Below are 27,011 nucleotides of genomic sequence, written 5' to 3'. Positions count from 1 at the left end.
GATCTCTGGGTTTGTGTGAGCGGGCAAGACCCTGCGGGTTAGGAGCGAGGGCGAGGGGGGTGCTGCTGAACATGATGAACTACTACTGCACGGCGAATATCGCTACGGTTAGAAAATGGATTGTGTGGAAGGGGTCGACTTGGGGTCGGATGGAGGCGGCATTGTGAAGGGCCAGGGGGGTTCTGGTGCTGTTAAACATAATGAACTACTACCGTGCGGCGAATATCGTTCCGGTTAGGAAATGGGTCGTGTGGGAGGGGTCGGATGGAGGCGGCATCAGATAGGGGAATGGGTTTGAGGGCTTTGTTGTCAGCGCTTTTGCAGTTCTAGCCGGCCAGGTACTCCATGAGCCCAGTGGTGGTGTCGGCCCCAAGGGTGTGGGGGCAGTGGAGGCAGCATTTGGGGCTGGACGGTGCCTCGGTGTGGGTACCAATCTGCAACAACCACAGGTTTGCGCCGGGGGGAGGGAATATGTGGGGTTTCGGGGGTAGCAGAAAGCAGAGATCGATCGATTTGGCAATCTGTTCATAGGGGGCAAATTTGTGAAGTTGGAGGACCTGTAGGAAGAGAACCAGCTGCCCAGGCGGAACAGTTTAGGTATCTGCAGGTCCAGGATTTTGTAAGGAGAGAGGTGCCTTCCTTTCCTGGGCTGCCACCCCTGGGATTGCAGGACAAGGTGCTGTTGAGGGACGTGATAGGTGTCCGAGGTCTACAAGGAGTTGATGGACTGGGAGGGGGCCCTGGTGGGGGACATAAAACATAAGTGGGAGGAGGAGCTGGGAGTGGAGGTGGAGGCCCAGGCGTGGACAAAGGCTCTGCGGAAAGTGAATGCATCCTCGCCGTGTGCGAAGTTAAGCCTCATTCAGTTTAAAGGACAACATAGGGTGCATATAACGGTAGCAAGGATATGAAGGTTCTTTGAGGTCGTGGAGGATAGGTGTGGGCAGTGTGCGGGGACGCCCGTCAATTACATCCACATGTTCTGAGCGTGTCCAAAAGGTGCGGCAGGTGGAGGTGGTGCCGAGTCCAGAGGTGATGATATTTGGGGTATCAGAAGACCTGGAGTCCAGGGGCTGGAGAAGCCGACGCTTTGGTCTTTGCCTCCCTGGCAGCCGAGAGACGGATCTTGCTTGGGTGATGGGACAGGAGCCGCCGAAAGCGGATGTGTGGGTGAGCGACCTGGCGGAATTCCTGAGGTAGGAGAAGGTTAAGTTCTTCTTGAGGGGTCGGCGGATGGGTTCACTCGGAGGTGGAAGCCGTTTATTGATTTTGTTAAGGAGGTTCAAGGGGTCAGCTGAGGGAGGGGGGAAATAGGGGTTAAAATGGGGGAGGCGGGATGGGAGAAGGTGGCGGTATTAGGGGAGCGGGGAGGGGTAGTGGTTGTTGATAATGTTGTTTGGATGTTCTTTTGCTTTTGTTTGTATGAAAATGCCTTGAATAAAATATTTTTTTTAAAAGAAAAAGAGACGTACATTTATGTAGCACCTTTCACAAATTCAGGACATGGGACAACTCTTTACAGTAAGTGAATTACTGTAACCTTGGAAACACTGATTAAAATTAGCTGTCATAAGATATAATGATCCTGAGCCAGACCCCAGCGGTTGCTAGGATACTGGACAGAAATCCCACTATTTTATTTAATTTGTATGACTCTGAGAAAAGAATACTTTGCTCCAGGAGTGATTTCACTCACTAATAGGGATACGGTATATTAAAACAAACTTTAGAACTGACACAGTATTACTAACTTGAACATCACATAAGAAATAGCTTTCAATTACCAGTTAAACAATGCTTAACTATAAAATGAAACATTTTAATTCCTATCTGCAACCTTTTTATCTCCAATCAAGCAAATCCATCTCTGTTCAAAATCCACTTTTAATGAGAGGTAGCAAACACAGGATTAATTGCCAAACATTGGATTGAGATCTATTGAGACTTCTTGAAGAGAGAGACCTGACCCCGTCAGAATAATGCACAATCTCAGGCTGTATTCTGCATAAATTGATCCTTAGCTCGCCTTCCAGCCAAAAAAACTAAAACTGAAAACTCCACACTTGACTGCTCCAGCCTCTGGCTCTTCCCATTAACTACATCATCCCTATCCCACTAACTGAGTTACATCATCCTAATCCCACTAACTGGGTTATGAACATCTGATTAAGACTAAAAACAATGTTTCAAATGATCTACTCCCAAGCAACCTTCTTTCTATAAACAAAATTCCATTTGTCCTATTTCGATAAACGACATACATGGTTGGAAAGAATCATGATCTTACTTTTACGACATCTTAAATGCACCTATGTCGCCACAAAGCCTGGCTGTCTTTCAAACAAGGATTTATTTTTAAAACATCACTGCAGCAGTCACATACACAAACTAATCTAGGTGTTTAACCCTCACTGAGTCATACAGATATAATACAATATATATATCTGAAATTTCTACATTCATCACAAAGTTCACAGTTTTGAGATAAATGTTGCCACTTGGTTTTGACTGTTGGATGAAAGATAAATTATTGGCCGGAACATCAGGAGAACATGCTTTCTCTTCCCCAAAAAGCATTATGGGATACTTAGAGAGAGCAAATTGGAAAGCCTAATGTCTCATCTGAGAATCTGCAATATCTGTGGGCAGTGTTCCCTCTGGTCCTGTTGGTGAACCCGAGAAGGTCACCAACCTTTTTCACCCAGAGGGTGGTGGGGGTCTGGAATGCACTGCCTGGGAGGGTAGTAGAGACAGGAAACCTCTCAATCTCTAAAAAGTACTTGGATGAGCATTTGGAATGCCATAACATTCAAGGCTATGAGCCAAGTGCTGGGAAGTGGAATTATATTTTTGTCGGTGCAGGCTTGATGGGACGAAGGGCCTGTACTGTATTGTACGATTCTATGATTCTAAGGTATCGACAGCAGAAGCAAATCACAGAACAGAGAATGTGCAGTGGTACAGATCCTGGGCTTTATATGATGTGGCAACAGAGGAACAGCCCTCGAGTTATTTCCATTTTGTGCTCTTTATGTGGTCCCCCAGAACTGATCAGGTTCGTCTTTACGCTGGTAAAAAACACAGACACACCCAAGCTTTTCTCAAAGTGAAACTAAAAAACAGAGCCAGAGCTCAGCTACACACACACTATGACATCACTGCATGAGCAGCCAAACAGTTCTTAAAGTGACATTCTCATGACACCTTCCCCCCCCCCCAAAATAACCCATCATCTTCAAGATGATTTAATTTTTCACCTTTTCACTATCCTTTATGAAATGCACAGTAAATATACTTTTTCGTTTCAGAAAACACCACACACAAACATGTATAATAATATAGTCCATTTTTTTTTTTGTTCTTCTTCCTTCAACTGAAATCCTTCTCGATTGACAGGCTCTTTGAACAAGAAGGTCTCTGCACGATCCGTCCATTTCTCTACGCCTCGGCATTTCTCTTCAAAGTCAGATACTTTAGTTCAATCTGATCACAGAGTCCCTTGTAATTTTCCAATACAGGAGCATTGGTTATCACAGCTTTCAGGCAGTCAAATGCCTGTTTAAAGTCCGCTGTCCACTGACATTTTTAACGTTTCTTCAAGTCCATCGGTGAAGCAATCACGCTACAAAACTTTTGCACAACTGTTTGATCAAATCCACTCATGCCAAGAAATCGCATTATTTCCCTTCGTCTTGAGGGTATCGGGAACTCCTCAATAACTGTTGGTTTCACATCCCGTGTGACCATTCGACCCTGTCCGATTGTATGGCCAAGGAAAGTGACTTGGGCTTTTCCAAATTCACTTTTGGCTAGGTTTACCACCAAACCCGCCTCCTGAAGTCGATCGAATAACTCCATCAGGGGCGGGATTCTCCTAACCCCGCCAGGTCGGAGAATCGGCAGGGGGGGCGGGTGAATCCCACCCCCGTGTGCTGCCGAATTTTCCGGCGCCGGAGATTTGGCGGGGGCGATAATTGCGTTGTGCCGGTCAGCGGCCCCCCCCGGCGATTCTCTGGCCCGGGATGGGCCGAGTGTCCGCTGGTTTTCGGCCGGTCCCGCTGGCGTAAATTACAACAGGCATTTGCCGGCGATGCCTGGCTGCACGAGCAGCCTCTGCGGGCGGGCCTGTGCCGTGGGGGCACTCTATTTTTCCGCTTCGGTTGCTGTGGTCCTCCGCGATGGCCGACGCGGAGATGAACCCCCCTGCGCATGCGCTGGAATGACGCCAGGACACGCTGGCGCTCCTGCACATGCGTGAACACGCGCCGGACGGCGGAGGCCCTTCGGCGCCGGTTGATGTGCTGCCAAGCCCCTTCTCCGCCGGCGCGGCGCAAACCACTCCGGGGCCGGCCTAGCCCCTGAAGGATTCCGCACCTTTGGGGCGGCCCGACGCCGGAGCGGTTCACGCTACTCCTCGGCACTGGGACCCTCCGCCCCGCCGGGTAGGGGAGAATCCAGCCCCAGATGTTTTAAATGTTCTTTCCATGTCTGGTCGAACATTACCAGATCATCGATGTATACCGCACAATTGGGTAATCCTGAAACGACTTTGTTAGTTAACCACTGAAATGTTGCTGGGGCGTTTTTCATGCCAAATGGCATAACTTTGAATTGATATATACCATCTGGAGTCACAAAAGCTGAAATCTCCTTCGTCCTTTTGGATAAAGGTACCTGCCAGTAACCTTTAAGTAAATCCAGTTTGGAAATAAAAGCTGATTGTCCCACTTTCTCAATGCAATCCTCCAAACGTGGGACAGGATAAGAGTCTGTTCTTGTAACTGCATTAAGCTTTCTATAGTCCACACACAACCGTTTGGTACCGTCCGGTTTAGGTACCATCACTACGGGTGAGCTCCATTGGCTGCAACCCACTTCAATTATGCCATTTTTAAGCATACTCTCAATCTCTTTGTTAACCTGTGCCAATTTTAAAGGGTTAAGTCTGTATGGATGTTGTTTGATTGGAACAGCCTTTCCCACATCTACATCATGTATAGCCATTTTAGTACTTCCCAATTTATCTCCACAAACTTGCCCATGTGATATCAATAACTCTTTCAGGTCAGCTGTTTTTCCTCTGGAAGGTAACTCAACAATTTATTCAAATTTTTAAGAACATCCTCGTTTTCCAATTTAATTTGAGGTATGTCAAAGTCACAGTCATCTGAATTTAGTTTGTCACTTTGAGTTAGAATCATTAAAACCTCCTCCTTTTTCTCTCCTTCCTTTTCAAAGTACCTTTTTCGCATATTCACATGACACACTCGGTGGGTCTTCCTTCTATCTGGTGTTTTTACCACATAATTCACCTCACTTAATTTCCTTTCAATTTGATACGGTCCACAAAACCTTGCTTTTAAAGGTTCACCTACACTGGTAACAATACTAAAATTTTATCTCCACTGGCAAAACTACAAACTTTGGATTTCTTGTCCGCTACCAGTTTCATCACATTTTGTGCAACTTTCAAATGTTGTCTAGCCAATTCACCTGCTCTATTTAATTGTTCCCTAAAATTTAACACATACTCCAATAATGTAAGTTCCGATTTCTCACTCACCAATTTTTCCTTAATCAATTTAAGTGATCCTCTTACCTCATGACCAAACATTAGTTCAAAAGGACTGAATTTGGTTGACTCATTAGGTGCATCCCTAATTGCAAACAGTACGAATGGAATTCCTTTATCCCAATCCTCTGGATAATCATGACAATAAGCCCTCAACATTGTCTTTAATGTCTTATGCCACCTTTCGAATACTCCCTGCGATTGTGGATGGTACGCAGTTGATTTAAATTGTTTTCTTCCTAAGCGATCCATAACGTCTTTGAATAACCTCGAGGTAAAATTTGATCCTTGATCCGATTGTATTTCTGTGGGTCGTCCATATCTAGTAAAGAATTGAAGTAACTCGTCCACAATATTTTTAGCTGTAATATTACATACTGGAATGGCCTCTGGAAACCTAGTAGACACATCCATTATAGTCAAAAAATATTGATTCCCACTTTTTGTTTCAGGAAGCGGTCCTTCGCAATCAATTAGGACCCTTAAAAAAGGTTCCTCAAATGCTGGAATGGGTATTAAGGGCGCTGGTTTTATCGCTGCTTGAGGTTTCCATATCACTTGACATGTGTGACATGATTGACAAAATTTAACTACATCTTTATGTAGTCCAGGCCAATAAAAATGTTTTTGGATATTAGCTTGAGTTTTCCTTATTCCCAAATGACCTCCTACTGGTACCTCATGTGCAACTCGCAACACCTCCTTTCTATACCCTACCGGCTATACTACTTGATGAACTTCTGCCCACTTTTCATCCGCCTGCATATGTAAAGGTCTCCATTTTTTCATCAACCCTTTGTCTAAGAAGGGTAGCAAGGATAAACCAGGGAACTACAGGCCGGTGAGCCTTACTTCAGTGGTAGGGAAATTACTGGAAGCAAATGGATGTATTAGTGAGAGGCAGCATGGTTTTGTGAAGGGGAGGTCGTGTCTCACTAAATGATAGAGTTTTTCGAAGAGGTCACAAAGATGACTGATGCAGATAGGGCAGTGGATGTTGTCTATATGGATTTCAGTAAGGCCTTTGACAAGGTCCCTCATGGTAGACTGGTACAAAAGGTGAAGTCACACGGGATCAGGGGTGAGCTGGCAAGGTGGATACAGAACTGGCTAGGTCATAGAAGGCAGAGAGTAGCAATGGAAGGGTGCTTTTCTAATTGGAGGGCTGTGACTAGTGGTGTTCCGCAGGGATCAGTGCTGGGACCTTTGCTGTTCGTAGTGATTTGGAGGAAAATGTAACTGGTCCGATTAGTAAGTTTGCAGACGACACAAAGGTTGGTGGAATTGCGGATAGCGATGAGGGCTGTCAGAGGATACAACAGGATTTAGATCGTTTGGAGACTTGGGCGGAGAGATGGCAGATGGAGTTTAATCTGGACAAATGTGAGGTAATGCATTTTTGGAAGGTCTAATGCAGGTAGGGAATATCCAATGAATGGTAGAACCCTCAAGAGTATTGAAAGTGAGAGATCCATGTGTACAGGTCCACAGGTCACTGAAAGGGGAAACACAGGTGGAGAAGGTAGTCAAGAAGGCATACGGCATGCTTGCCTTCATTGGCCGGGGCACTGAGTATAAGAATTAGCAAGTCATGTTGCAGCTGTATAGAACCTTAGTTCGGCCACACTTGGAGTATAGTGTTCAATTCTGGTCGCCACACTACCAGAAGGATGTGGAGGCTTTAGAGAGGGTGCAGAAGAGATTTACCTGGATGTTGCCTGGTATGCAGGGAATTAGCTATAAGGAGCAGTTGAATAAACCCGGTTTGTTCTCACTGGAACGACGAAGGTTGAGGGACGACCTGATAGAGGTCTACAAAATTACGAGGGGATAGGCAGAGTGGCTAGTCAGAGGCTTTTCCGCAGGGTAGAGGGGTCAATTACTAGGGGGCATAGGTTTAAGGTGCGAGGGGCAAGGTTTAGAGGAGATGTACGAGGCAAGTTTTTTTTATACAGAGGGTAGTGGGTGCCTGGAACTCGCTGTCGGAGGAGGTGGTGGAAGCAGGGACGACAGTGACTTTTAAGGGGCATCTTGACAAATCCATAAATAGGATGGAAATAGAGGGATACAGACCCGTTTCATTTCTACATCTTTCTGTTGTAACTCCACCAATTTTCTTGAACTAAAAATATCCGCCTCATCCTCCGCCTGTTCTTGTTCATTTTCAACCATCTGATCAAAAATTGCTTCTGATAATTGCACTTCAATGTCATCTTCACTCTTTGATTTCTCCTCTAGTCTTAACCTGTGACTTTGCGACCTTGTTACTACACAATCCAGAAACATCCCAAGATATTTGTCGTTCAACACTTCAGTTGTCTGATTTTCCACTGGCTTATTAACCACAGTAGGCATCACTCCCACCTGCGATCCAGCTATATCATTACCCAAGATAAACTGTATTCCTGGACAAAATAGTTTCTCTATTACTCCTACTACCACTTCACCACTCTTCACTGGACTTTCCAACCTCACCTTATATAATGGAACACTACTCCTCTCACCCTGAATTCCACATATCACCATCTTTTCTGGCAACATTCTTCCCAAACTACATAACTCCTCATCTCTTGCCATCAAAGATTGACTAGCTCCCGTATCTCTTAAAATTGTAACTTCTTTACCTGCTCCTCCTGATACACATGAGTAAACTTTACCCACACAAGTAAATTCTTTAAATACATCTCGCACCTTCTTATCAATCACCTCTTGATCAGGCTGTACAATCTTTTGCACCTCCTTCGCTTCACTTGGGCTTTCTTTTACCATTTTAACAAACCCGACTGTCTTCTCCTGTTTTACCACATCAGCCTTCCCAGTGCTTTTCTTCAACCACCAACACTGTGACTTTACATGGCCTAGTTTATTACAGTGAAAACATTTGAAACTTTTAATTTCTTTTCCACCCTCCTGGATTTCTTTTTTAATCTGAATTACACTCTCCTTATTATCTCCCATTACCTTTACCACTTGAGTATTTCTCATGTCCCCAGTTTCTATCCTTCACAGGCTGAAACTGATGTCAGAAACCAAACTTTGATTTATGAACTCATTCATAATCATCTGCCATTTCTGCTGCTAATCTCGCAGTTTTAACCCTCTGCTCTTCCACATGAAGAAAAGGGGTAGAGGAAGATTGGGGACCCGGCTGGGAATATGCACCCACTGGAGAACACAAAGCAAGAAGCTGCAACTAATGTGTGTATGTATATATATATATAGTTTTTTTTTTCTTTTTCTTTTCTGTTGTTTTCAACGTATGTTCACAATTACCTTTGTTTTGTATAACATAAAAAATCCTTAATAAAAACATTTATATTAAAAAAAAGAATTTCATCACCACACCCGGAGTACAACAGGATTTCCCCAGCAAAATACAGTCAGTGGAGGATAGTTACAGAACAACTGATGTGGTCCAATCAATACCAGCAATTGACAGCAATGCAGTTTCCGGGAGTGACTGATGGGGGAAATTCCCCAATCACATCCATTCTGGTGGAAAGCTGCACTTTGTCTATTGAGCTGCATAAATAAATGTCCCAGAATGGAGGAATAACTTTTGAGGGACTGTATGACCTTTGCTAACTCTACCTCCTCTCATATTCCTGTGACAATATACATCCATGGGATAATGTAGTGGTGTGTTCTAATACTGGATCTCATAGGTGTATCTATGCGCAGCCTAGACAGTAATGGTCAATACAAGAACAAAAAACATTACAGCACAGGAACAGGCCCTTCAGCCCACCAGCCTGCACCGATCTAAATGCCTTATTTAGACCTACTGCTTATTGCCCAAATGGTCTGTATCCCTACATTCCCCACCCATTCATGAGTTTATCAAGATACGTCTTAAACGTTGCTATCGTGCCTGCCTCCACCACTTCCACCGACAACGCGTTCCAGGCACCCACCACCCTCTGCGTGAAAAACTTTCCCCGCACATCTCCCCATAGCTTTCCCCCTCTCACCTTGAACCTTTGCCCTTTGTAATTGAGTCTTTCACTCCAAGAAAAAGTCTCAAACTATTCACGCTGTCTATATTCTCGTAATTTTGTAGACCTCAATCAGGTCTCCCCTCAGCCTCTGTCTTTCCAACGAAAACAATCCTAGTTATTCAACCTCTCCTCAGAGCTAACACCCTCCAGACCAGGCAACATCCTGGTAAATCTTCTTTGCACTCTCTCCAAAGCATCCACGTCCTTCTGGTAGTGTGGCAGCTAGAACTGCACGCAAAATTCCAAATGTGGCCTAACAAAGTTTTATACCCATTTGGAAACAATTTAGTAACATGATCTGCCAACTAATGTACTCATTGCCCTGGCCAGTGAAGGCAAGCATGCCATATGCCTTTGTGACCACCTTATCCACCTGCATTGCCACTTTCATGGAACTATCGACCTGAACGCCCAGATCCCTCTGTATGTAAATGCTCCTAAGGGTTCTGTTCTTTACTGTGTAATTCACAGCTCAATTTGATCTTCCAAATTGCATCACCTCGCATTTGCCAGGATTGAACTCCATCTGCCATTTCTCTGCCCGACTCTCCTATCTATCTATATTCTGCTGTATTCTCTGATAGTCCCCTTCACTATCTGCAATTCCACCTATAATGTCATCTGCAAACTTGCTAATCGGACCATCGACATTTTCCTCCTATACAAACAACACTGATCCCTATGGAACACCACTAGTTACAGATCTCCATTCTGAAAAACTCCCTTCCACTGCTACTCTCTGTCTCCTGTTGCCCAAGCCAGTTCTTTATCCATCTGCCAGCACACCCGGAATCCCATGCGACTTTACCTTTTGTAGCAGTCTGCCATGAGGGACCTTGTGAAACTCCTTACTAAAGTCCATGTAGACAACAACATCCACAGCCTTCCCTCATCAATTAATTTTGTCACCTCCTCAAAAAACCTCTATCAAGTTGGTAAGACATGACCTTCCCCGCACAAAACCATGTTGCCTATCACTAACAAGTCTATTCGCTTCCAATTGTGAATAAATCCTGTCCCTCAGTATCTTCTCCAACAGCTTCCCCACCACTGACGTCAGGCTCACCGGCCTATAATTAGCTGGATTATCCCTACTTCCCTTCTTAAACAAAGGGACAACATTGGCTCTTCTCCAGTCCTCTGGATGCTGTCCTGTGGTCAAAGAGGATGTAAAGATATCTGTTAAGGCCCCAGCTATTTCCTCTCTTGCCTCCCACAGTAACCTGGGATATATCCCATCCAACCCAGGGGACTTGACTACCTTAATGTGTTTTCAGATATCCAACACTTCTTAATTATGCTGACATGTCCTAGAGTATTCATACACCCATCCCTAACCTCAACATCAGCCATGACCCTCTCCTTGGTGAATACCAATGCAAAGTACTCATTAAGGATCTCATACACTTCCTCTGACTCCACGCATAACTTCCTTCCTTGAGGGAGTTGAGTGTGAACAGTATTGCAGTGAAGACTGTCCTTCCCTCTCCTGTCTAGCCTCTACATGAATTAACCTGCGGTTCAGTTGAGAGTCTCGGGCTCCAGATTCAGCAGGGATCGCACTTTGAATCTTATTGGTCTACATCATTCACTCGGTACCAAACCCGAGCAACATATTCACCTTCAATGACTTGTCATGTCCAACGATTTGCCAGTCCATCTTACTTACCCACTGGGAATGTATGCATCCACCTTCTCCTGTTTGATGTTAGCTTCATTGGCATCCGGGATGGTGCAAACGGATTAATGAGTGCCCGCTGAGGGGTGTACCCACCGGGGCGAATATGGAGCATGGACTCAGCGCTGCCCACGTGAAAGCGCCCTGGGGCACTGGAATCTCTCTGCTGCGAGTCAATCATTCGCTCCAGGATATCTGCAAAGTTGAGCTCAGAATCAACAAAAATAAAAGATTGTGGGCAATTAGCTAGGCAATATTAATCTAGCCCTCCAGTCAGGAAACTGCTGAACTGGAGACCAATACTCGGCAGTGTGCAAGTCAATAATCTCTCTCCAGCACATAAAGAAGCTGATTTATCTGCACCAACCACCGTGGAGCCAGTTAGCAAGTAAAACTGGCAATTCAGCCCAATCTGCGGGTTTCTGCCCATTATTGCTTCTCTTCAGATTTTAATTGTTCGCGAAGACATCTCATTGCCATTCCCCTTCCCCCCCTCACTGTAATCGATACTCCCGCCTCATTGCCGCCCCCCCACCCCCCAACACCTTCCTCGCCACCGTCCCCCCATCCGGCCTCGCCGCCATCCCCCTTTCGGCCTTGCCGCTATCCCCCCCCCCCTCCGGCCTCGCCGCCGGCCCCCCATCCGGCCTCGCCGCCATCCCCCCTCTGGCCTCGCCGCCACGCCCCCTCCGCCATCGCCGCCATCCCCCCCGCCCTCGCCGCCACCTCCCACTCCGTCCTCACCGCCATCCCCCTTTCGGCCTCGCCACCATCCCCCCTTCGGCCTCGCCGCCATCACCCCCCGCCCTCGCCGCCACCCCCATCCCCCCTCTCCGGCCTCCCCGCCCCCTCTCCGGCCTCCCCACCATACCCCCCTCCGCCATTCCCCCCTCTGCCGTCCCCCTTTCGGCCTCGCCGCCACCCCCCCCCCCCAACCCCCCCACCCTCGCCGCCATCCCCCCTTTCGGCTTCGCCGCCATTCCCCCTCCGGCCGGCCGCTATCCCCCCACCACCTCGCCGCCGTCCCCCCCCTCCGGCCTCACCGACGTCCCCCCTCCGCCTCACCACCATCGCCCTCCGCCTCGCCAACATCCTCCCCTCTGTCTCACCGCCATCCCCTCCTCCGACCTCGCCACCATCCCCCCTCCGGACTCGCCGCCACCCCCCCCCTCTGGCCTCGCTGCCGTTCCCCCTCCGCCTCGCTGCTGCCCCCCCCCCCCTCCAGCCTCGCCTCCATCCCCCCACCGCCTCGTCGCCGTCCCCCCCTCCGGCCTCGCTGCCACCCCCCCTCCGGCCTCGCTGCCATCCCCCCTCCGGCCTCGCTGCCATCCCCCCTCCGGCCTCGCTGCCATCCGCCCTCGCTGCCATCCCCCCTCCGCCTCATCGCTATTCACCACTAAACCCTCTCCCGCCTCACCATTAAACCCCTTCGCCGCCTCACCGTCAAACCCGGCAGCATAGTGTTTAGCACTGTGGTTTCACAGCACCAGACTCGATTCCCCACTTGGGGCACAGTCTGTGCGTAGTCTTCATGTTCTCCCCGTGTCTGTGTGGGTTTCCTACGGGTGCTCCGATTTCCTCCCACATGTCCCAAAAGACGTGCTATTAGGTAATTTGCACATTCTGAATTCTCCCTCGGTGTACCCGAACTGCCTCACTGCCGAACACCCCTCCTGCCTCACCGCCAACCCCACTCCTGCCTCACCGCCAACCGCACCGCCCCCCCCATTACCTAATCACCATCTCCCCTTCAACCATCCCCCACTCCCGCCTCACTGCCAACCCTCCTTCCCCGGTATCCCCCTTCTGTCATCCCTCTCCAGCCATCTCCTACTGCCTCTTTGTGCGTGCACGTGTTGTGGCAGTGGGGCATTGTTTATCTTTACCTGGGTGGTTTTCAGCAATAAAAACAATCGCTTCACTTGCTTAAAACTCAAGAAAGCCTGTCCGACTGAGTTCTTTGCAATTACCATGCAAACAATTAGATACAGACACTGAATTGGTACATTCATCCTCCTAAATTCATGAAAAACATGTGATGATCATCTGGGGGGGGGGGGGGGGGGGAAGGAGGATTTTCTGATGTGGAAACAGGAACACCTGCAGACCAGAGGATCAATGTTTGTTAGGTTTATCTGAGGGAGGGAGTGAGAGCTCTCCAATAAGTTTGAAGATCCAGTGGCCATTAATACGCAGACTTTTTGGTGAGGATGCTGGACAGCACCTGCTAGTGTCATGGGCCTTCACGGGTCTAGGGAAACCTTCTAGGTTCCATAGGCTACAAAGTATAGACTTTATTCTTAACTGGGACTGTAACTGAAAAACTCTCATGACTGACGAGTAAGCCATCAACAACATTTGTTTGAATGTGCCTGTGGTCTTTTCTGGGTGGTATCCCCCCCACACAGGCTTAATTTTTAATACATTAATTCACATGATCGGAGGAGCATCGCCTACTAGGCCAGCATTTATTGCCTATCCACAATTGTCCTCAAGAGTGGTGGGGTGCTTTCTTGAACCGCTGCTGTCTAGTGCTGTTAGGGAGGGAGTTTTGACCCAACGAGAGTGAATGAATGGCGATATATGTCCAAGTCAGTGCTGCATGCGGCTTGGAGGGGAACTTCCAGGCGGTGGCGTCCCCATGTATCAGCTGCCTTGCACTCCTATTTGGTAGTGGTCATAGGTATGGAAGGTGCTGCCTAAGGAGTCTGCAATGCATCTTGCAGATGATACACATTGCTGCTACTGTTCATCGGTGGTGGAGGGAGTGAATGCTTGTGGAAGGGGCACCATTCAAGTGGATGCTTTGTCCTGGGTGGTGTTGAGCTTCTTTAGTGTTGTTGAAGCTGCACTCATCCAAGCAAGTGGAGAGTATCCCATCACACTCCTGATTTGTGTCTTGTAGGTGGTGGACAGGCTTTGGAGAGCCAGGAGGTGAGTTACTCACAGCAGGATTCCTCACCTCTCACCTGCTCTGTAGCCACAGTATTTATATGGCGAGTCCAGTTCAGTTTCTGATCAATGGTAACCCCTAGGATGTTGGATTCAGCGATGGTAATGCCATTGACCCTCTGGTCTGCAGGTGTTTGTCCCTGTTTCCTCACCAGAAAGTGACTGAATTAGAAGCAAGATTTTCCAGACCATGTACTCGAGGGTGACGGTTGGATTCTCGCTTGTTGACGATGGTCATTGCCTGGCACTTGTGTGGCATGAATATTACTTGCCACTTATCAGTCGAAGCCTGGATATTGTCCAGGTCTTGCTGCATTTGGACATGGACTGCGTCAGTATCTGAGGAATCGCGAATGGTGCTGAACATTGTGCAGTCATCTGCAAACATCCCCACTTTTGACCCTATGATGGAAGGAAGGTCATTCAAGAAGATGGTTAGGCCGAGGGCACTACCCTGAGGAACTCCTGCAGTGATGTCCAGATGATTGGCTTCCAACAGCCTCTTCATTTGCGCCAGGTATGACTTTACCCCCTTATTCCCATATACTTAAAATTTCAATAGTTCTTTCCCACGAGAGGTCACATTTGGAGTAAGAGGCAACTTGATGGAAAAATAAGATCCAAAGGGTATCGACAGGGTGGATGTGGAAAAGATGTTTCCCCTTGCAGGAGAATCTAGAACTAGGGGTCACTGCTTAAAAATAAGGGGTCACCATTTAATACAGAGATGAGGCAAAAAAGAAAATTCTCTCAGAGGGTCGTGAGTCTTTGGAAATCTCTTCCAGAAAATGTAGTGGAAGCAGAATCTTTGAATAATTTTTATGGCAGAGGTGGATAGATTCTTGGTAAGCAAAGCGGGGTGAAAGGTCATCATGGGCAGGCAGGAACGTGGGTTTGAGGTGACAATCAGATCAGCCATGATCTTATTGAATGGTGGAGCAGGCTCGAGGGGCTAACTGACCTACTCCTGTTCCTCGCATGTATGTCCAGTAACATTGTGACAGGAGGAGTGGCAGATTTGCTCAACAACAAACAGCGAGTTCCACAATTCCCAAGTACCCAGAGAGCAGATCCCAGAACTGTTTAGCATTGGACTGCACCTCAGTCCAGGCTTTCGGATCTGGGACTCTTGAGCAGAAAGTCAAAACTGGAAAGGGTCGTGGAAAAGTCTGAGGCCGCCCCCACTGCTCCATCATCTTACAACTTGAGTCCAACAGATAAGGACCCATGCAAAAGACATACAAAAAAAGTAGTGAAATCAAAGCCTCTTCCTTACCCCTGGTGCTTGTGTATCCGAGAGAGCTGCTAACTTCATACTGGTGAAGATGAGGCCGTGGGATCAGAAGAATATTTGAAATCTTTCCAAGAGAGCTGTCATCAGAGGCTTGGCTCCTGACTTCCTCCAGGGGCAGTGTCCCTCTGTGGTGGGGTGGACTGTTTGAAATATCATAGGAACTGGAACTTTTCCTGGTGTGGCTTTCTCGAACAGGTCTATGGCAGAGACAATAAATGGAGATCACTGTACAGTATTGTTCAGGGGGTGCATACCATCATCTGTAACATGTAAGGAATGAAAGAGCTCGAAGAATAGTAATTTTACTTTATCATTTTTTTCATTTTAGAGTATCCAATTATTTTTTTTCCAATTAAGGGTCAATTTAGCGTGGCCAATTCACATACTTTGCATATCTTTTTGGGTTGTGGGGTGAGATCTACGCAGACACGGAGAGAATGTGCAAACTCCACACAGACAGTGACCCGGGGTCGGGATCGAACCCGGGTCCACGGCGTCGTAAGGCCTGAAGTGCTAACTACTGCGCCACTGTGCTGCCCTGAAGAATGGTCATTTTATAACCTACTAACAGACAGAGCACAAAGAAATGTAACAGCATAGTGATGGAACTGGTTTTCAGCATGTAATTCAAACCACATCATTCATAATCCCCACCCAGCTCCGTTCCTGTCCTCGGTAAATCATTGTGGTGAATGTCCAAGTCAAGGTTGTTACAAAGGAAGTAACCATCAGTGGATGAGTCACCCGTGATGCTTCTATCCTAATTCCTGTCATTTCACTGCTTTGAGATTGCTGGATAAATGCAAGAATTTGTTTCAGATCAACACTGGCAAAAGGCTAGAAGCAGCAAATAGTTGCTCGCCACTCTATGACAGAGGAACTGCAAAACTTTCAAGAGTACATCTTGGACCTCAAAAGTTTTGAGCAATAATTGCAAAACTCACCTGAAGGAGGTCGGCCGCTGGACTCGAGATGGTCCAGGCAAACGGAATACCTGAGCATCATACGCATCATAATCCACCTGGATAGGGAGACTGTTCTCGGATTCCTTTGGGCTGCTGGCCCCAATGGCTAAAGATGAAGAAATGCACAAATTAATAAATGACAAATATTCAGTGTCCTTTTGGGGTTCTGGGAACTCTGAATCTTCTCAGTATCATTGCCAGCATTACAAGTAAGTCCTTAAGAGACCTACAGAATGCCCTGTGGTACCAAGTCACAGAACTGACAGGAAGTTTCAGCTCTGCACGGAGTTCTTATATTTTTAGTCTGACCATCAAGATAAAATCTGAATTATGTAACAATGAGTTCAGGTGTGAATGTTATTAAAGTTCTGTATTATTGTCTCGGATGAATAAGATTCAAAGTCATTTGAAGGAAATACTCCCAATCTAAATACTTTCACTTTGATGAAAAAGAATGAAATTCACCCCGATTCCTCACCAAAAAGGCAGCCACTGAGAGAGCAATAGCAAGACAAAGTGAGAGCGAACGAGAGTGAGAGCGCACGAGAGTGAGAGTGAATGAGAGTGAGAGTGAGAGCGAACGTGAACAAGACCAAATTGGAGCAAGAGTGAAAGTAAGTGAGTGAGAGAAAGCGAAGGAAAGCACAAAGAAAGAAAGCAGGAGAAAGTGAGATCACAAGAGAGTGCAGGAGGGTGCCAAACTTATGGGTTTCAGCAGCACACTCTGAAGCTATAATTTATGCTTATGAGACATGTGCTGTAGGTGTCAGCCTCTCATGCAGTCTTACAGTCAGCTATGGCACAACATAATGTAATAAAAGCAGTGAAAACTAGGAGCACTCAGTCAGGCAGCATGTGTGAGGAGGGAACGGCAGGGTCAACATTTCAGGTCAAAAAGCTTTTGTCACAACCAACCTCAAAAGGTTAATCCCACCTTTGTCTCTTTGCCGGGATTGGCTGAACTCCAGAATGTTTCCAACATTTTGGGTTATTTATTTCAGATTTCCAGCATCAGCAGCTTTGCAAAGTCTGTGGTTAGAAAGACTGCACTAAAATTAATCCCAGCAGGATTACAACTGAGTTGTTATGTGACACAGGTGCAGAGAGACCTGCTGCCACTTGATAATTACTGCACAATATAAAAGTAGCTACACTACCTCGAATCAGAGACTATGTTTAAATGGTTCTATTACATACACATTCATCCAGTGGTCATCAAACTATGATCTTAAATCAATGGTGAATATCGAGATCGCAAACCACCAATCTTGTGTTTGCCATATATTAACGACATGAAGCATATATACAGGACCCAGAAAAAAAAACTACAACTACAATACCTCTCACCTGCATACATATTTTATAGCACGTGCTGGAAAATACAATGAAGTTATATTATAATCGTAAGTGATAAACTGCCTTCTCAGACAAGTTTGAATTTTCTGCTTGTGGCCAAGGATATTCCCTGAAGTAAACGGGAGTTTTGAAACTCACTCCCCAAGTGACTGTTAATTCAGATACATCACAATAAAGGTGATGATTAGATCAGAATACACATCGATATTGGGCACTGGGTGGCGTTGTTGGTCAGCACACTGCTCTCTGTGTCTCTTCATTTCGCTGGCTGCAAGTGTTGTCAGTGAAATGAGTCTGGACAGATTCAAACCCAATTCCCAGAGGGTACAAACACTCAGCACAAAATGGTACTAAAATGTCAATCTCACGCTCAAGAAGCCACTGGGACGGCAGAGCAGGAAATGGAGACAGTTGCTACGCTGGTACAAGGATATTCTGTAGGGGCTGAGGGAAGTGGATTCTGTGACAATTAAAAAAAATCAAATGTTCCTTCCAATAAATTAATTTGAAGATCTACTTTTTGCCTTTCCTCTGCTGAGGGTGCAGATTTTTGTGAACTATCAATGCTCAGATGTTGGTAGCCTCCTTGTTCCTCGCCCAAATGGTTAGAATTCATTGTGACAATCAATGTTAGCATGCCATTTGTCAATATGGGGTGGCACCACAATCAAATCCCACCCAGTCCTCGTTTGATGCCTATGTGTGTGTGTACCTTTCCAGCAGGAGGTGACAAATCAGACATACAAAACCTTGAAAAAGTTGAGCCTCAGCTTGGGTTTCCAACTCTCCAGGAATTGCCTGGGGTTTCAGCAATTGGAAGATTGAACTCCAGGATACTGGTGGAAGCAGCCCTAGAGAAAAACACTTTTTGTTATGCCCCAATAATCTACATCCATTTATCAATGGTAAAAGTTTGGAGCTGGCGATTAAAAGAGCCATCACAAAGAGTAAAGATGAATCCAGTTAAACAGAGTCTATTCCCCATCCAAACAGTGTGGGAGAATGGGTCAAAGGTGAAAGTGTGTGTGTGTTTCGAGCCAGGAACGATACCTCCCGGCATCCACCCCAGCAGAATTGCCAACTCTAGCCTCAATATGTGCTCCTGCGAAGTTTTTTTTTCCTGCTGTTAATGAATGCCTGCAGCATCATTCAATCCCCTTCTTGACTTAAAAGGCAAGAGTGTTATTGACAGGTTGAAAACTGAAAGACACTCTCCAGCAAGTCCTCCCACAGGGAGCCAAAAAACCTCCAACGTAACAACATCTATAATTTTGACCGATAGTCATTGGTGGGAGCCCAATATCAACGTCAACAAAGGGCTTGCTGTCTCCATGACCATGGAAGAGTAGGACACAATGCAAACACTTACTGTTATCTTTATTATTCTTGCCTTTCTCTGCTGGAGCCTAGAAAAACAGAGTAGATGCAAGACAGTCTGCAGATTTCAGTGAAGTGACCTCAATACAAGAAATCAAAATCCAAGAGCTGCATAAAATACTGGGAATTGAATTTCACATTCAGCAAACCTCCTCTTCAAAGCAAAACACAGATCAAAAGATAAACTGTCATCCTCGGAAATGAAGCAAAAAAGTTGGGTTGGACATATCCTTCTTATAGGACGGACCAGGGCAAAGGCTGAGACTGAACAGTTAGACTGGGGGATAGTGTAATTATACCAACTGCAAATGGGAAGCTAATGGACGCAATCACACTTAAATAGCTTTTGGCTGGTGAATGTAAAATGAGATTAATCCTTTTTAAAACGCTGGACTAGAATAACCCAAAGCCATATCTTCAACCACCCTTTTATACCAATGGCCCATCTGCAGTCACCACGATGATTAAAACTCAATCAGACTCCAGGAACCATACACTTTCCACAAGCAAGTGCCGAATGGCAGTCAGCAAACCTGGCTGCATTTTCTCTTTCCTTCGCAGTGGAGCAATCCATTGTTCTAACTCAGATCAGCTAACTCAGCTTGGAACCAATAAAACAAATCTGGAACCTTCTTTTTTCTTTAATTTTTAAAGTGCCCAATTCATTTTTTTCCAATTAAGGGGCAATTTAGCGTGTTCAATCCACCTACCCCGCACATCTTTGGGTTGTGGAAGTGAGACCCATGCAGACACGGGGAGAATGTGCAAACTCCACAGGGACAGTGATCCAGGGCCGAGATCGAACCCGGATCCTCGGTGCCGTGAGGCAGCAGTACTAACCACTGCGCCACCGTGACGCACCATCTGGAACCTTCCAGTCTGTAGGCATTCAGTTATATTAAATGCTGGTTCCACCCGATGGTCTTCTGAGGAACATTCTATTGTCACTAAATTAGAAATAATTGCACAAAAAAAAATGCTATGCATCATATACACAAAAAACTAACATATTACTTTGGATGAATAACGGCAGACTGTAATAGGAGGCAGAAGCTAATAGCTAATTTTTCAAATGCTACTACAGTGCATCTTCAGCCAGATATCAACTCACCTTTCTTGCTGCAAGTTTAATACGAGGAGTGAAACTATTATAATATAACTGACTCTTGGACGTGTAGAAGCTGCAAATAAAACAATGAGGCCACTTCAGTCCAACAGGAATTTTCCCAAAATGTGGGTGTTGGTTTAAAACACCAAATAAAAACATATTTTTGCTTAATGTTACACAGACCTGCTGAGATTTTCCAGCATTTTCTGTCTTTGGTTCAGATTCCAACATCCACAGTAATTTGCTATTCATATATGTTACAAATGGCTAAGCGGATTGAGTTCTTCATTACAAATTGTGATTGGGTTTATCAGCTCTATCCACTCTCTCTACCTCTGGTCTTGCGGCATGTTACAACCATCCATGCCAACGGAAGAATGGATAGATTGCAATGGTTAGCAATTGTGGCAGGACAGAGAGCAGAAAGAATGCCGCAAAAAGATTTGGCGGGGGTTTGAGGGTTGGGTGCACCCATGTGACTTATGGACAAGCTGATCACCTCCTGGAGAAGTCCATGCACAAAAATAAAAATCAGGCCTCCAATTCTACAACTCTTTCTACCCCACTTTCTAATCCACTAATTTCATGCATTACAGCAGCATCTACACTTCAAAAATGACTTATTAGCTGTAATGTACTTTGAGATGTCCGGTCGGTGTAAAAGGCACAATATAAATGCAAGTCTTTCTTTTCGATTCTGATTTTCTCCCATTCGTCCCGTGTTACTCTGATACACTTCTCCTTCTGGGTGATTCTGTTACATTTGTCCTTACTTTAATAATAATCTTCATTAGTGTCACAAGTAGGCTTACATTAACACTGCAATGAAGTTACTGTGAAAATTCCCTAGTTGCCTGTTCGGGTACACTGAGGGAGAATTCAGAATGTCCAAATTACCTAACAGCACATCTTTTGGGACTTGTGGTAGGAAACCGGAGCACCCGGAGGAAACCCACCCAAACACAGGGAGAACGTGCAGACTCTGCAGACAGTGACCCAGCCGGGAATCGAATCCAGGTCCCTGGCGCTGTGAAGCAACAGTGCTAACCACTGTGGTACCATGCCGCCCACATTGGCTGCTTTTATACTTGGGCATGATTTAATTCAGAGACCAGCATCCCAGCATTTATTCCTCTTAAATCTAGTGCAGCTTGAATGACCAATAATGAGCAGTGTAAACAGGTGGAATTGATTCGGATTATGTTCTCGTCAAACTCCAGTTAAAACAAAGCTAACATAAAAGCAGTCTCTGAAATTCTCTCCACTACACATATAACGTCTGTCCTCCCTTGTCACCACACTTCTTTACCCTTTATGTCTGCCTCTATCAGTTTAGTGAATGTATTTCTTTCAAGATCCCCTCAGTTGTAATGAAGCAGGGGTCTGATCCAGGAGGAAGTGGGACCAGTGGGTATTGTCCACTAGAGTTGAGGATCTGGAGCCTAGCAACACATTTGACTGGATTCCCTGTTGGTGCTTATAGAGCTCTCCCAATATTTTTAACAATTACATTTAGCACTGTTGCTTCACAGCTCCAGGGTTCCAGGTTCGATTCCCGGCTTGGGTCATTGTCTGTGCGGAGTCTGCACGTTCTCCCAGTGTCTGCGTGGGTTTCTTCCAGGTGTGCCAGTTTTCGCCCTCAGTCCAAAAGATGTGCAGGTTAGGTGGATTGGCCATGCTAAATTGCCCTTAGTGTCCAAAAAAGGTCAGGTGGGAAAGCGAGAAGGTGGGAAAACAAGAGCTTGCATTGATATAGCACCTTTCATAACCTCAAGACATCCCAAAGCATTTTACAACCAATGCATCTTTGAAGTTGGTTGCAATGTGGGAAATATAACAGCAAATTTACAGCACACTCCCACAAACAGAAATGTGATAATGACCAGGTTATCTGTTTTAGTGAAGTTGGCAAAATTCTTTGGGATGTCTTGAGGTTATGAACGATGTTATATAAATGCATGTTCTCGCTTTCTGCCTTCTCGTTTTCTCATTTTGTTGGTCCGGACAGCGGAAAACTGCATGCTCTCATTTGCATAGTGCCATGAGGCATTTACGCCCATCCTAAATGCAGACTGGCCCATTGTCTAACCTGTCTTTTGAAAGGAACATAGGAATTAGGAGCTGAAGTAGGCGATTCGGCCCTTCGAGCCTGCTCGGCCATTGAATCAGATCATGGCTGATCTCATCCTGGTCTCAAATCGACTTCTCCACCTGTTGACCATATCCCTTTAACCTGTTTTTTTTATATCTATCCCCTTCTTGAAACCAGTTAATGACTCAGATTCCGCCCCACTATGGGGCAGCGATCCCATAAATTTGCCACCCTCTGCGAGAAGTAGTTCCTCCATATCTCAGTTTTAAATCTACCATTCTTGCAACTTATATCCATGACCTCTCATTCTAGACGGCAATTCCGACAGTGCAACACTCCCTCCATACGACGGTGAAGTGTCGACCTGGATTACGTGCTCAAATCTCTGGAGTGAACCCACACCCTCTGACTCAAAGATGTGAGTGCTGCCAGTGAGCCACGGCACTCAGTGTTCACTCTGTAGCAAACCTACAACTTCAATCACAGCACATCTACATCACTAACAGAGGAAACTAGGAAACCACTACCAACCTGTGGTTTATCCAGTGGGGAATATTGTAATCGTCACCCAGACGAGAATCTCCAGGGACATTTCGATTGTGCAGCTGTTAAAAAGAGGAAATTTAAAAATATTTTACATTAATGACACACCATGATATTTCTGAAGAAACTTAATAGATTTTTAAAATATTGAAGAATAATTTTCAGGCAGCACGGCGGCACAGCGGTTATCACTGCTGGGTCATGGCGGCGAGGACCCGGGTTCGATCCCAGCCCTGGGTCACTGTCCGTGTGGAGTTTGCACAATCTCCCCGTGTCTGCGTGGGTCTCACCCCACAATCAAAATGATGTGCAGGATTTGCCATGCTAAACTGCCCTGAATTGGAAAAAATAATTGGGTACTCAAAATTTACAACAAAAAATAATAATTTTAACCTAATGTGCCAGGCAGGAAATCCACAGGATCGGGTGGAACACTCGATTTGCACACCAACCAATATCACTGTACAGTGGAGAGTGAAGTGGGGGAGGGTGTAAAACCAGCAATGCACCCAGTCTCAGCTGTTACCAATGGGCAGGTGAGGCTTAAATTGGCCTCACATATTCTATTCGCTTGCTGCTTGTTGGTGGGGGCAGAGCAGACATGAGGGACAGAAGTGCCTGCTCTTGCACCAAATGATAGGTTTGTTCTGTACTACTGCCTACAAGGTTCCCCTCCAAGGCACACATCATTCTGACTTGGAAACAAATTGCCATTCCTTCACTGTCATTGGTCCAAAATACTGGAACATCCTTCCAAATAGATCTGGGGCAGTACCTAGAGTACACACCTGCAGCATTTCTAGGTGACAGTTCACCTCCAGCTTCTCAAGAGCAAGTAGGGTTAGGCAATGAACTTTGCCCTTGCCAGTGATGCCCACATCCAGCTAATGAATTTAAAAAAGGAAACCACTTTATGCAGTTTATGGTGTATTACACTCAGCAGCGTTCCCGGGTCACACTTCAAAAACAGGGTCAAATGGAACTTTGGAACAGAGAGATACCATAAACATATACGTTTGCTTCTTGGCACGTGGCAGGTGTACAGACAATTCAGATTGAATGAGTTTACACCCAGGGTAATAACCATCTTAAACAGTCTGTGCTCTGCTAGCCAGAAGGCATGAGGCTCATCAGTTCAAATACAAAATGAAATGAAGATTGCAAGATGCGGATGCAGCCATTAGTTACAATGAGTTGAAGCGGAACCAATTGAACATGCAGTGGATGGCAGCTTACACGCCAAGCAACCGATTCAAGGTCATAACATGGGTGGGACTGTAGAAGTGGTCAGCACTGCTGCCTCATAGCACCAGGAACCGGGTTCAATTCCAACCTTGGGTCACTGTCTGTGTGGAGTTTTCACTTTCTCCCCCTGTCTTCGTGGGTTTCCTCCGGGTGCTCCGGTTTCCTCAACAGTCCAAAGATGTGCAGGTTAGGTGGATTGGCCATGATAAATTGCCCCTTAAGTGTCCAAAGATGTGCAGGTTATGGGGATAGGGTGGCCAAATGGGTCTAGGAAGCGAGCTCCCTTGGAGAGTTTGTGCAGACTCGATGGGCTAAATGGCTTCCGTTTGCACGGTAGGGATTCTACGATCGTGAGTTCTGACGAAAGGACATTGCGTAAAAAATTAATTTATCCATTTCTCTTTCCGCAGATGTCGCATGACCTGTATTTCCAGCATTTTCCAGGTTTAATATATGAAACGGACTGACAGGAAGGTGGTGGATGTGGATACATGGGTAAATTCAAGTGGGAGTACGAGATGCGTGAGACTGAGTAACACAAAGCTTGGAAACTTCTAAATGGGGACTGCTTTTTTTTCCAGGTCCTGCAAATATCTGTTGTACTTCAATAAACAGCCCTGCATGAAAATCCTCATTACTTAAGGTTGTCATTTCCCACTAATTCTGAAATATGACTTTCTGAGTTGGTGCTCAAGAGTGTAATTTATCATTCTCTATTAAATGGGTTCCTCGTAAAAAAACACAATGCACTGTATCTAATGGGAACGGTCACATCTCCCAATCTTCAGGTTTCTAACTCCATCTTGTACTTCGACTCCATATAATTTCCATGCCATGACGACACAAACCATAAATTTTAGTGAGGATAATAAAACTCTTAATGGGATTGAATTGGTAAACTAAGTTTTGCTTTACTACACGGTTGAAAAGACATTGTTGTGCTTTAGGCATCAATACCGACCACACTGTTTAAACAAAATGCAAATCACTCGGAGTTCTCATAAAGGGAATTCATACAAAAATAAAACAATGCCACTCAAATTCAAGCAACATTACTACAAACTTCAATTTCTTTATGGGGATGGGTGCAACAGGTTGAACATCTGGTGCAGCTGATGAAATATGATTTGTGACCTGTACCTGCAGTAATTAACAAGATCGGGAAGACTGGAGACACGAGCCCATTCCTGTGCTAATCACAAATATGGCCAAAAGCAAGTGCACCGTTCCTTGTGCATAAAAATGAAGGGTTGTGTAATAGCTGAATGCACTATACTTGGACATATTTGCACTTGGCATGAAGACCCCCCACATCATGCTCTTGGTGGAAGCCAACCAATGAAGCATAATGAATTTCTCTCCAAGATAACCAACAGAAGAAAGAAGTAATAAGAGGTGGCACCACAAATACTCGGCTAGGGTGGTGGCGGCGCCGCAAACGCTCGGCTGGGGCGGCGCCGCAAACGCTCGGCTGGGGCGGCACCGCAAACACTCGGCTGGGGTGGCACCGCAAACACTCGGCTGGGGTGGCACCGCAAACGCTCAGCTGGGGCGGTGCCGCAAACGCTCGGCTGGGGTGGCACCGCAAGTGCTCGGTTGGGGCGGCACCGCAAAACGCTCGGCTGGGGCGGTGCCGCAAACGCTCGGCTGGGGTGGCACCGCACTCGGCTGGGGCGGCACCGCAAACACTCGGCTGGGGTGGCACCACAATCACTCGGCTGGGGCGGTGGTGGCGCCGCAAACGCACGGCTGGGGTGGCACCGCAAACACTCGGCTGGGGTGGCACTGCAAACACTCGGCTGGGGCGGGGCCGCAAACAGTCGGCTGGGGTGGCACCGCAAACACTCGGCTGGGGCGGCACCGCAAGCACTCGGCTGGGGTGGCACCGCAAACACTCGGCTGGGGTGGCACCGCAAACATTCGGCTGTGGCGGCACCGCAAACACTCGGCTGGGGCGGCACCGCAAACACTCGGCTGGGGCGGCACCGCAAACACTCGGCTGTGGCGGCACCGCAAACACTCGGCTGTGGCGGCACCGCAAACACTCGGCTGGGGCGGCACCGCAAACTCTCGGCTGGGGCGGCACCGCAAACACTCGGCTGGGGCGGCACCGCAAACACTCGGCTGGGGCGGCACCGCAAACACTCGGCTGGGGTGGCACCGCAAACACTCAGCTGTGGCGGCACCGCAAACACTCGGCTGTGGCGGCACCGCAAACACTCGGCTGTGGCGGCACCGCAAACACTCGGCTGTGGTGGCACCGCAAACACTCGGCTGGGGCGGCACCGCAAACACTCGGCTGGGGCGGCACCGCAAACACTCGGCTGGGGCGGCACCGCAAACACTCGGCTGGGGTGGCACCGCAAACACTCGGCTGGGGTGGCACCGCAAGCACTCGGCTGTGGCGGCACCGCAAACACTCGGCTGGGGCGGCACCGCAAGCACTCGGCTGTGGCGGCACTGCAAACACTCGGCTGTGGCGGCGCCACAAACGCGCGGTTGGGGCGGCACCGCAAACGCTCGGCTGGGACGGTGGTGGCGCCGGAAACGCTCGGCTGGGGCGGCACCAAAAACACTTGGCTGTGGCGGCGCCGCAAACACTCGGCTGTGGCGGCGCCACAAACGCGCGGCTGGGGCAGCACCGCAAACGCTCGGCTGGGACGGTGGTGGTGCAGCAAACGCTCGGCTGGGGCGGCACCAAAAACACTCGGCTGTGGCGGCGCCGCAAACACTCAGCTGGGGCGGCACCGCAAGCACTCAGCTGGGGTGGCACCGCAAACACTCAGCTGGGGTGGCACAGCAAACACTCAGCTGGGGTGGCACCGCAAACA

General features: G+C 47.0%; 1 protein-coding gene across 7 annotated transcripts in view; it reads right to left on the bottom strand.

Annotated features, from left to right (window-relative positions):
* depdc5 (DEP domain containing 5, GATOR1 subcomplex subunit) overlaps positions 1-27,011 on the bottom strand; it is a 265,638-nt gene that overhangs the window by 164,599 nt on the left and 74,028 nt on the right. For all 7 annotated transcript variants that reach the window (XR_011940662.1, XM_072498598.1, XM_072498564.1 and 4 more), the window contains exons 16-21: positions 22,924-22,997; positions 20,304-20,373; positions 19,185-19,221; positions 16,439-16,565; positions 15,477-15,691; positions 11,240-11,443 (exon numbers count right to left, since the gene is read on the bottom strand). Coding sequence is in view for 6 of the 7 variants with exons in the window: in XM_072498598.1 (XP_072354699.1) it covers positions 11,240-11,443; positions 15,477-15,691; positions 16,439-16,565; positions 19,185-19,221; positions 20,304-20,373; positions 22,924-22,997 (727 nt within the window). In the remaining variant the exon portion in view is untranslated. The remainder of the gene's footprint in view (positions 1-11,239; positions 11,444-15,476; positions 15,692-16,438; positions 16,566-19,184; positions 19,222-20,303; positions 20,374-22,923; positions 22,998-27,011) is intronic.

Source organism: Scyliorhinus torazame, chromosome 1 (genome assembly GCF_047496885.1).
Source record: "Scyliorhinus torazame isolate Kashiwa2021f chromosome 1, sScyTor2.1, whole genome shotgun sequence".
Lineage (NCBI taxonomy): Eukaryota > Metazoa > Chordata > Chondrichthyes > Carcharhiniformes > Scyliorhinidae > Scyliorhinus > Scyliorhinus torazame.
The sequence above is the reverse complement of the archived record's forward strand: the minus strand, read 5'-3'. Positions and strand labels throughout refer to the sequence as shown.